Below are 11,804 nucleotides of genomic sequence, written 5' to 3' on the forward strand. Positions count from 1 at the left end.
CGGTGTATACTGTATACAATATTTTAGGGAAGGGCCACACTGGGGCTACTGTCAAAATTCTAGAAATTGCGTTTTGTTTCTAGATAAACTTTTTTAAACAATCATACGTAAATACGTTAAAAATTAATAACTTTAGAATCAATTGGGATTCTAAATTTATTAATTTTTATTTTTAAGTATTTAAAATATTTATAATTATAAAGTTTAGGTAAAAATGCGCTAGAACCGTCTTTATACCAGTGACATTTCATTGCAGCCGCAATTAGCCTGCAAAGTGGAGCTACTAGGCCAACTAGGCGGTTAGCACAGATGCGATTCGCACGATTCCGCTCAAACATCGGAACGACGTTGAACGACGTGCTAACGTACTAATCGTATCTAGTGTGCTAAGCGCTCTATTAGGCGCTAACATTGATTGCCACGTCGAGCGCGATACCTAATTGAGTAACCACTTTTCTTTCACCACCACCGGCTGACACCGTACCAACACCTTACGCTATTTTTTGCTCTCTAGCCATGGTCTAGCCATACCATGTGCCGCTTCTACTTTATACAGCGTAGGTACGGTCGGTGTCGGTGTCTCGCGTGCTCCATTATAGTGAATAAATTTCACACTTACGCAACACCGCACAAAGTAAAACGTTCGTAACTATAAAAAACAGGCGTCTTTGGTGACTTCAGACACACTTTACGAATCTATATACCAAGACAAAAGCACTACACCGCTGCCACCATGTAGTATTCAATGAAACACCGCGAGTCCTTGACAACAACTGATTTATTCAAATATAATGATTCACTAATGATTAAATTCTCTTGTGTATTTATGTTAGCATCTTCAAACAGAGACGATAAGTTACTTTTGTATTTTCTTAAATTAAAACATCCTGTCTTTAGTGCCTCAGAAACTGATTTTTGTATATATTTTAATTCGTTTTCACTATTGGCTCCAGTGATCAGGTCATCAACATAGAAATCTTTTTGTATTATAGTTTTGATGAGCTGATCACTCTGCTCCTCTCCTACTTGAAATAAACATCGCGTGCTCAAATAGCTCGCACTTCCGTGTGTGTGTCTTGTGTTGGTTCTTTGAATTTTTCGCAAGTCAATTTAGTACGCTCGACCACTTTTAGAACGGCTGTCAACTCTGCTACCGTATTGAAGGAATTCCGGCATATTTCCTTCTGGAAATAAGGTTGTACATTTTTCCTCAATATGACCAATTTTTGCAGCTCTGTAAGTGGTTCAGGCAAGCGATTAAACATGTTTTGCATGGTAGATATGTAAATGATGACGCTTTCCTGCCTACTCTGGGTCCTCCGCTTGATCTCCTCCAGAAGTTCGTCCTGATAGTTCGGTTTTTGAAAGGTATCCATCAAAAGTTTCACCAACTCCGTCCATGTCGTTACAGAATTCTTGTTAGCTCTAAACCATATGAGGGCTTCCTCCTCGAAGAAGTCTATAGCGTAGCGGAACAAATCGTCATTACCGGCATTACGTGCATCCTTGAGCTCATCAACCCTCTCAAGAAATGCGTTGATGCTAACCGACCCTCTCCCACTAAACTTAACCCCCCAATCCTTGATGGGAATCAATTTCCGTCTCTGGAAATCATGATCCATCGTGGATGACCGCTGCAACAAGGGGGATCGCAAGGCAGGCTTGAGGACCGGGCCTCGTTCGTTACCCTGGGGGTCTCTGTGGCCGTCATTCCCCTCGGGGCACTCTGATCGACCCGGTTGAGGCTTGTCCTGAAGCTCCACACCTGCAGATGTCGACGCACCTTTCCCTCTCGGCTGGCTCTGTTCCTGCTTCGGTGTGTCCCTAACTGTGTCCTTATCCATATTCAAATGACCTAATATCTTAACCGCCTCATCACCTAAGGACTTATGTAACGCAGCTCTGTCATGTTCGGAGATGCTATCCTCATCATCGCTGGTCTCTTCACCCAACTTGTCTAGAGCTGATCTCGCTTCTCCTATCTCCCTGATCAGCGCAGAATGCCTCTCAATGTCGTCTTGCTCCTTGGGCATAATTAGCTTAGTCCGATTCGCTAGGTGTGTCAACCGGGAGTGTATCCGTCTGATTAAAGACCAGTCTGGACTGAGTGACGCCTCCCCAATCAAAGTGACCAACGTGGCCAATTTGCTTCTACAACCTAATATTTCATTACCCTGATTTTCAATGCACGCAATAGGGACCTTGAACGAAATTGAGGACTCCCCCGAAGCTTCCCGCTTTAACATCGCCCGCAAAAATTTCCTCATAGCCGCCACAGTCTGACAATCAGATACTCCCCGGCAAGCTAACTCAAATTCCAGCTCATCCTTATGTAAATGGTTCACATCCATGATCTTAAACTAATTTGCAGAAATAACGAGAACAAAAATTAGCTACAAACTTAACATGTAATTAAATTTCCATACAACTGCCAACAACTGCCAAATAGTGCTTAGTACCCGCTGCCAGGCGCCAAATGTAATGATCAGGGTTCGTGCAGTGTATACCAAGGAAACTATTGACAGCGTTGTAAGTAACATATATAATTGAAGTTTAGATAATAAGTGATTTTACACAAAATTAAAACTAAGTAAACAAAGGCCAACGGAAAGCAACAAACAAACCAAGATTAAAGTTGGGCCGGATTTAGAAAACTTAAAAATAATGCATAAAACAAATTTATACCGAACGGAAAATAAATCTAAAAAATAAACAGGCAAAGGAAATAAACAATATCAAAAAATCAAACAATAAACAAAAAAAATAAAATAAAACAAAAAGTAAGGAATTAGGTCCTGCCGGGGATCGATCTTGCAACGTCTTGCACCAGTTGCACCGCTCTCTAGCAACGATACTCGTACCGCTGGGCCAGGCTGGCGATACGTAGTGCGGCGAAATATGCACCCGTATCCTTCAGCGAATTACCACAACTTGCAATAACTAATATTTTTTTTATTTGCATGCACTGACTTAATATAAAAGAAATAGACACACAAAGCAGAACAAAAACGTCAACAAATGTCTTGGAGGATATAATCAAACGGAGACGCCATGTCTGTAATTTTCTGTACAAAACAGTCTGCCGATTTTTGCGGGGGAGGGGAACGTCAAATGTATGCGTAACGTAAAAATAGCCATGTCAGATAAACGTCAGTCCATACATTGTGTATGACCGTTGGCCGCCTATTTTCGACAGAGGGGAAAGCCTGTTAATGGCTACTCCGTTTAGTTGTATCCTCCAAGACAAATGTGGATCCCAATGACGTTTCGCACCATTTGCATTGATGATAAAAACGCTTACGTAAATTTTGAGTCAAGATAAATGTTTCGTACAGAAAAGAGCTTAATGTCGTAAGCATTAAGTGTCAAATTTGCAAACATAAGTACCAACACTGTTAAAAAATATAGTCCGATGGCACTAAACGTAACGTATTTACGTCAAACAACGTCAAACGAGAATAATGAACGAATGGAGTCACTTTGGTACACTTTAATATGTATTACTGTGCAGGAAAACCAATTGAAGCACTTTGCATGTCCCAATTCCGTACATCAAAAAGGGCGTTCCCATATGCTGCGGACAAAAGGGCCGAATGTAATTTACCCGGTGTTTTCAAAAATAAGTTGATCACAATTAAAGCAAGCGCACAAAGTCCCGACTAGAACAATCAACTTAAAACACTTACCCCGTGACTGGTACACACCAACAAACTTCACATATATCTGTTTCGGAGTTACACGCACACAATGACCGTAAAATATCTCGCAGTATTAATTTATACGTCTGCCATTGCAGTGACAAACGCCTGCAGCGTCTCCTCTCTCCGCGTTTATTTTTTGTCTCGGGTCGGCCCGTTTTCTCCCGCCACCCTCAACTTCATCATCGCAAAACCTCATCTTAGGGATGTACCCTAATGTCTATCGGCTTCTCATAATTAGTCATAGATGGCGTTAGTATGTCCTTGTGTATGTTCTGAGCGGAGTAAGAACATTACAGAGTATCTAAAAGAAAATTGTTTACAATTTTGACTATTAGATAAAACATTTGGACTTTGGAAGGACAAAGGAAGGGCACTTAGCTCTGGCAACTGCTTCGACGCGCAGGGTGAACTTTCGACGTTGCACTGCACTGCACTCCACAATCCAGCCAAGATTTACTCTTCTGCTCGTATCTTCTCCCAGGGACAGGAATCTTCTAGTTACTGCATACGCGCCCTTGCTGCATACGCGCCTTTGTACTATCGCACTTTCTTTCTTGATTTTTCTTGATTTTCGTAGGTTCCCCCCATGGGCCACCAATTAATGTATCGTAGTGTACATTACGGAGCCTTAATTTACTCATTAAAACCCAAAATTATATTTAAAAACTATTTAATTGACGATGAACGTCTTACATGTTCTATGTGAAAAAGTGCAAGGGACGGGTAGGTATACAAAATTATTAATATCGGTGCTGTAAGCGCCTGTTGAATGTTGAAAGGCAAACAATCATCGTTTCACAGCAATTGTAGACTAGCTTCAGGAGTCTGAACAGAGGGTACTACCCACATCTTACAGATACCTACAACACTGTGTTTGTCTGAAAAGTCTGTACCTACTCTTTTGAATTATTGATGAGCTAAGTAAACAGAAAACAAGCGCCACTAAATAGATTATGCTAAATCATTTATAAATTTATATAATACAACTACAGAATCGTCGGACCACTCACTCTTTCGCAAGGCCGAGGTAATTGCATGCTTTACATATTTGGCTATCACTGCTAACTGGGCGAAGCGAAGGTAGGTATATGTCCAAATACCTATTTGCGCTCATAGCAACCGATCAAATTAAATTGATCAACTCGATCAGATGGGCCGTGGAAATTTTAGGTGTTAATTTTTAGCGCGTGGGCTGGTTTCGTAATTTTGTAAGCAACTCGGTGTAAATACTTTCCGACGGAATTGCGTAAACTTTTACGTTAGGTCCGAGATGCACTTGTAAGTTTTACTTACGTAAGTAAGTAGGGACAAAGCTATTTGTTAGAATGAGATAACGATATTCATCTTGCATATGTCTCGCATTCTGTAGTATAGCTGTGTCTCTACTTACGTAAGTAAAACTTACAAGTGTAGCCTGGGCCTTACATTTAATATTAACTTGTTTTATTTACAAGGGTGTGAAGGGTGTAACTGTAAGTTCGCTGTTTAATCCCTTGTGATAATTAGTGATCGGTAACAATGGTTTAATTTCATGGCAGCGTTGTTGAGTTAAAGGAATCTGTAAAGTAAAATTCAGCTGACATTATTAATTAAGGTTAATAACCTTCATATGAACCTTAATTATCCGTCTCCTTCAAAATTGTTACTTTCCTTTCATTTTTAAATTACTTTACTTTAGCTCGACCGCGCTGCCATGAAAATAAACCATTCGTTACCGATCACTATTACTTAGTCGTAAAATTCTTCAACATCAGTTTGATGTTTGATAATTGATGTAGTTTAAGGCACAGGTAAACTACCGGGCCCTCATCATAATTTGAATTGCAATCACGTGATAATACTCGTATTGATACCCGAGCAAGCGAAATATTCCAAAATTGAACCACGAGCGTGATGTATTCCCATTTATCCCCACCCTATTTATGGCGGCGATCATGTGGGGCGGAGACAAATGCGAATATTGCGAATACACCCGCGTAGCGATTGGTTAAAAAAGTGGAATCATGAGCGTTGCGAGGGTTTCAACGCAAGAGGGTTACACAAACTTTGCCACCGAGTGAAACACAAACACACCTCACTCAGTGCTGAGAAAAACACGAACCTGCCTTACTACCACATCGAATAGTTCGACCTTCAGATGACACCGGCTTCAGATACGGATGATTGACGACGTCTTAAACTCAGTTGAATAAGAGCTATAGTCGCGTGCCGGAAACCTAATTTTAGAGAATTGAGAGATGTTACTAGGTAAATAATACATTTGTGCCTGGATATTTAGGTGGCCAAATGTTATTGATAAACTTTGAATACCGTAAAATGCGGTGAGTAGGGTTCGCGGGGAGAGTTGGATTATGAATGGGGAGAGAAGGGATGAAAGGGGGGTGAGATGGGATTTTAAGGCTACCTGCTGCTACAAAAATAATGTATTCCAATTTAAAATGGAGCTATAGTAATACTCATAATAAAAAAAAATCGATCCAACAATCTTCCAAAATCACGTTACCTTTGTATGAAAACCCAACTCACCCCAAATACGAGGGACTACGGGGTGAGGTGGGATTTCCTGTTTATCGTCAAAGTTATGAAATGGAACTACCCAAAATAAAATAAAAACTAAAATACAAACGTCCGGAACACTTATTATATACACCATTCAGTTTGCATAGGTAATGTAAAAATAAAATGATATCGAGGTTTGAATGTCAGTTTTGCACCTATTACCTGCTAGTAAGTACTACTTTATGGTAGACAGGGCAGGCATTGTAATACGTAGAGCGAATAGTCTCACCACAAACATTACATCATTAGTTCATTAGGTACAGAGAACAATGCATAACAACAACAGCATTCGTATTTCGTGGTTTATTCTTACATACACTTTTACTTATTACTAGTACCTACCTACCTAGGTACCTCTATAATACTACCTAAGTATAGGGTTCTTACTAGGGATGTACCGACTAGTCGCCGACTAGTCGGGAAAGCCGACTATCCGGCCACATTTGTAGTCGGCGATTAGTCGGCGACTAGTCGGCAAAAAAGGACGATTAGTTGGCCTATTATTAATTACAGAAAGCAGGACGCAAATAAAATAAAAAGCCAATATTAATCAAATGTTACATGCCCATTCTATTAGGTACTCAAATACGTATTCAATCAATCAATCAAATCTTTTATTTCAGGCAATGATACCCATACATAAAAACATAAAATACGAAAGTCACATTAACATTAAAATAATACTTACATATCAACTAATTTAAAAAGTACAATTACATTAAAATAAATTAAAATTACAAATAACTATTTACATTAAATCATACACCGTGCCTCTAGAACCCATATGTAGGTCATTCCAGTGCCTCCAGAGTGAACCAGCAGGATCCCCAGGAATGAGCTGAAGCAGACTGTTGGAAGTGACCAACTTGGAACTGTCACGCACCCGGCGCATGAGGGAGGCAGTGCGTTTACGGATTATCGCAATGAACGCGTCCACTCTAGCCTCCGCAAACATCCCCGAGGCGCTACAGTAACGTGGCAGTCCCATCAGCACGCGGAAACCATTATTGTATTGGACACGCAGGGCATTGAGGGTCTTTTTTGTGTAATTTGTCCATTTGTATTAGGGTACAAAATGTGCTTGTGTTCATATTCATATAAATTCATGTATAGGTAATTTTGTAGGTGTATCGTCGCAGTATCACGGAACATCTTTCAGTTGATATCGAAAGCGCGACGACGCAAGGAGTAAAAAAAATGTTTTTCTAATGCATCCGAGCTTGAATATAGCTTACTACAATTGCCATACGAATGTACCTTTGCGGGGCTCCGTCTATTTAAGTTGTGAAGGAAATGTTTTGGAAAAGAAACACATGTAGTGCGGTGGGACCATGGTAAAAATAAATTAAATTGCAAACATTGTCAAACTCCGGTTACGTAGACGACCGAAAGAATGGTCACTCTACAATATAAATAGTAGATACGATGCGGCTAAACGTAGGCCGCCTTATTGAAGAACGTATCGTAATGACAATCCGGCTAATCGTCGAACCGCCGCATTTCAAAACGCCCCTGTTTTGTAAAACGGCTAGCCGTAATGTAATACGGCGGATTATACAATCTGACTACGACATTGATACCCGAGCAAGCGAAAGGTTTGAAAAGTGGAATTTTTGACTCGGTTCGGTAGCAACATTTGTTTTTAATCCTCGTGTCTCGAAACCCTCGCAACGCTCATACACAATTTTTGTCAACACACTAACGCGAGGAAACTTACTAACAGTGTTATCTGTAAAACATACAAATCTAAATGAACAATTAAATATTTATCATTAAAAATCATCATTTGAAAGTCCATTCTACCAGCCAACATGAGGAAACAACTCAAAAGCATGAACTTATTACTTTGCCGCTGTTGTGGATAAAATAAAATATACATAGCCTTAACGATCTGGTGTGGCGAAAAAAATTGAACATTGTACCTACTACTCGTAGTTAGACAATAGACTAGACAGCTCACGCTTCCAGCTTCAGGAAATAGGGTAGGTAGAGGGCTATTACCATATTACTTATTCTGTGCTATCACCCCTGACGGCTCTGAGGGCCGGGCACGTTCGACGTGTTGCCTCCTTGTCACACTTATGTACAAATTTACAAGTGCGAGAGAGAGGCAACACGTCGAACGTGGTTCGCGGTAGTCCCTCTGCTCCTTTGGAACCGTGCCTAACGGATGTATTTTGGCAAGCGCAACCTACAGTCGCAGTTTGGGGTCAATACACGGCACATATGTTGCATGGTGAGCATAGCTCGGGCAGATCTACGCAAAACAGTTGTAAACTCGGAATTAGAACAAGAGTTTTAAAAGTTTTTTTCAGACTTTCGTCGGAAAAAATGTAGTTAACTTACTATGTTGTACACTTATTTTGCTTACTGTACTCCTAATTATTATAACAGTACCACACAGTACGTTCTATACTTGCGTACTTAGGCCTTTTTGTATTTGTACAGAAGTAACGATGGTAAATACGGGTAAAATTACCCCGCAGTCTAAATTGGCCCCTGCACCTTACCTAAAATACCTATCTCTATTATTGTCTAAATATTAAAGGTGAAATTATGAACGATTAATTTAAATAAATTCTCTTGTATATTGAAAGGTCACAAAAAAAACAACATTCAACTTCCACAATTTATTGGAATATCAATGACTATAATAATTATAAAATAAAACAGGAACGCAAGCTTCGAGATAAAACTTAAAAATGTAATAATAACAAGTGTCAACACTCTCTACAAATATGTAGGTTATCATTATCAACCGTATAAATGCAGACAGTTAAATACGCACATCCTGATAGCAAATGATAAGACAGGCAGTCCGCCTCCGACTGTGGAGCGAGCCGCATAAATAAGTAAATAAATAATAGATCACAGCATTTTTCCAATACTTCATGTGCAATACCTAATAGGTAAATATTAACTATTCCATTTCAATTTTATCTACTGCTAGTAATTTTGACTTAAATGATATGGGACAGTGGTGGACTTTTAATATCCGTTATAGAGACGCAACAGTAATAGTCTGGTGAATTCGTGTTGTAGCAGAGCAGATAGAACATAATACTCATCCCTTTTCTGGAGATGGTACTAGCGAAGTGAAGAGCATATGGTTCTTTTAGCTCTTTTCTAGTAACATGGTTGTTGACCAAACTATAATTAGGTATATAAATATATCACCGATATCAGTATTAGATTAGTCATCTTTCTCTAGATATGCTTGGCTAAATTGTAAGTTTGCAGGCACTAGTTATTCCGCAATTCCATCTGATAGCCTCAGAGGGGAAACTAGGCCTTATTGGGACAAGAGTAACTTGTAAACAAGCAGGCCCCTAAATAAAATGTATAATATTTTTTTAGTTGCGTCCCTATACATAATGTAATAGCCTAGATACAGTACCGGCCAAAAATATGTGATATATTTTTCATATTACAACAGGAACCATGTAGCTTTATATAACATCAAGGAAGAGAAGAGAGGGTATTATATGAGTGTTATTAGACATATAGGATCTCCTATATGATTGGCCAGTACTGTAGCCGCCACTGGCATGAAACAACATCGCCGAACATAGCTACATAGCTTTATCCTAATTATTGTTCAAGTATCATGTTGTTGAACCGCTTGCTAGCTTAATCCCGCATGTATGGGTAGTCGATGTCGCGCAGCGGCACAAAGGTCTCCTTGATGGACTGCGGGGAGGTCCAGCGCATTACATAAGTGGGTCCGCCCGCCTTGTCGTTCGTGCCCGACATGCGGCCGCCGCCGAACGGCTGCTGACCCACCACGGATCCTGTAGATTTGTCATTTATGTAGAAGTTACCAGCGGTCGGCTTCAGCTCCTCCAGAGCGAGATGCAGGAAGTCCTTGTCGGCCGCGAACACGGCGCCAGTCAAGGCGAACTTAGTCGAGGATCCTACAAGAGACAGTGCCTGCATGACATCCTTATCCTCGTACACGTACATGGTGAGCACGGGCCCGAATATCTCCTCCACCATGAGCTTGTCATGTGGGTCGGTCGTCTCGATGATCGTTGGCTGTACAAAGTAGCCCTTGCTGTCGTCAAACTCTCCGCCGCCCAGAATCTTGTTCTTGGGGTTGTTCTTGGCATTCTTGATGTAACCTGTAATCCTAGCGAACGCCTTGTCGTCAATAACCGCCCCCATGAACACGCTGAAGTCATTGACATCTCCGACCTTGAGTTTGGCACGCTCCTCCACCAGACCTGCCTTGATCGGTTCGTACAGAGATCTAGGGACATACATCCGGGAGCAAGCGGAGCACTTCTGGCCGCAATATTCAAAGGCTGAGCGGATGGTAGACGTCACTACAGACTTAACATCGGCAGTTGGGTGAAGGAAGTGATAGTTCTTGCCCCCACATTCACCAATGAGCCTGGGATAGTTGCGGAAGCGGTCCAAGTTTTTGGCTACCGCTCCCCAAATCCAGTTGAAAGTGGGCACAGAACCGGTGAAGTTGACACCGGCAAAATGCGGGGATGAAGTAATTGTCTTGCCAAAGGTAGGTCCATCAGCAGGCACAAAGTTGACTACACCTGGAGGTAAGCCCGCTTCCCGCATGATGTTGAAGATTCTCCAATTTGAAAGGACAGCGGTGTCAGATGGCTTCCAGACAACTCCATTGCCCATCAGGGCCGGAGTGTAAGCGAGATTACCACCAATAGCCGTGAAGTTGAACGGGCTAATGGCAGCAATGAACCCATCGATTCCACGGAACCTCATGGAGTTCCTGGTTACTTTGGGATTTTCAGAGATGGGTTGATACTTGGCATTTTCCTTCAGGAAGAAAACGTTGAAGCGGAAGAAGTCGATGAGTTCGGCGGCGGAGTCGATCTCGGCCTGCACCACGGACTTGGACTGGCCGAGCATGGTGGCGGCGTTGAGGCGCTGACGGTGCGCGCCGGCCATCAGCTCCGACGCGCGCTCCCAGATTCGCACGCGCTCTTCGTACGGAGTGCGGTCCCAGCGCGCTTGCGCCTCCACGCTCACCCCGATAGCCTTTTGGATAGTCTTCTCGGATGCGTAGTAGAATTTAGCGAGCTTTTTACCGTGGTTGTGCGGCATCACCTGGTAGCGCGGCTCGCCGTCCTTGATGTTCTCGTTGCCGATGACGATGGGCACGTCCTCGGTGACGGCCGCCGTCTTCTTCAGTTCATCCTCCAGCGCCGCGCGCTCCTTGCTCCCGGCGCGATAGCCCAACACGGGCTCGTTCTGCACGCCGAAGTCCTGCAGCCTCGGCAGCTCCACCACGCTCGCGAAGCATCGCTCCAGCGGCCTCGCGGTCTTCACCTTCGAACACAAATTCAACATCGCTAACAGCTGAGAGGCGAGCCCCCTCGGATCGATAGGTTACGTAAATGCGGCCGAGCGCACACCCGTAAACAATATGTGGCACGCAGCTAGCGAAGTAATTGGCAACGGGCTCCGTGACCTTCACTGATTCACATTTTGTAGACGAGCGCGGAATTATTATTCTATCCGCCCGAAGTCGTGCCGACGTCACAAGACAGAGTCACAGTCACACAA

General features: G+C 42.3%; 1 protein-coding gene across 1 annotated transcript; it reads right to left on the minus strand.

The window, feature by feature from the left end:
* Nucleotides 1-9,671: 9,671 nt before the first annotated feature.
* Nucleotides 9,672-11,804, minus strand: LOC134660779 (delta-1-pyrroline-5-carboxylate dehydrogenase, mitochondrial). Its single transcript, XM_063516566.1, has one exon. It carries the CDS (start codon nucleotides 11,586-11,588, stop codon nucleotides 9,891-9,893), a length of 1,698 nt encoding a protein of 565 aa, XP_063372636.1. The 5' UTR covers nucleotides 11,589-11,804; the 3' UTR covers nucleotides 9,672-9,890.

This window comes from Cydia amplana, chromosome Z, assembly GCF_948474715.1.
Source record: "Cydia amplana chromosome Z, ilCydAmpl1.1, whole genome shotgun sequence".
Classification (NCBI taxonomy): domain Eukaryota; kingdom Metazoa; phylum Arthropoda; class Insecta; order Lepidoptera; family Tortricidae; genus Cydia; species Cydia amplana.

Coding starts and splice junctions, on each gene's coding strand:
- LOC134660779 (XM_063516566.1), bottom strand. CDS start 11,588: ATGTTGAATTTGTGTTCGAAGGTGAAGACCGCGAGGCCGCTGGAGCGA.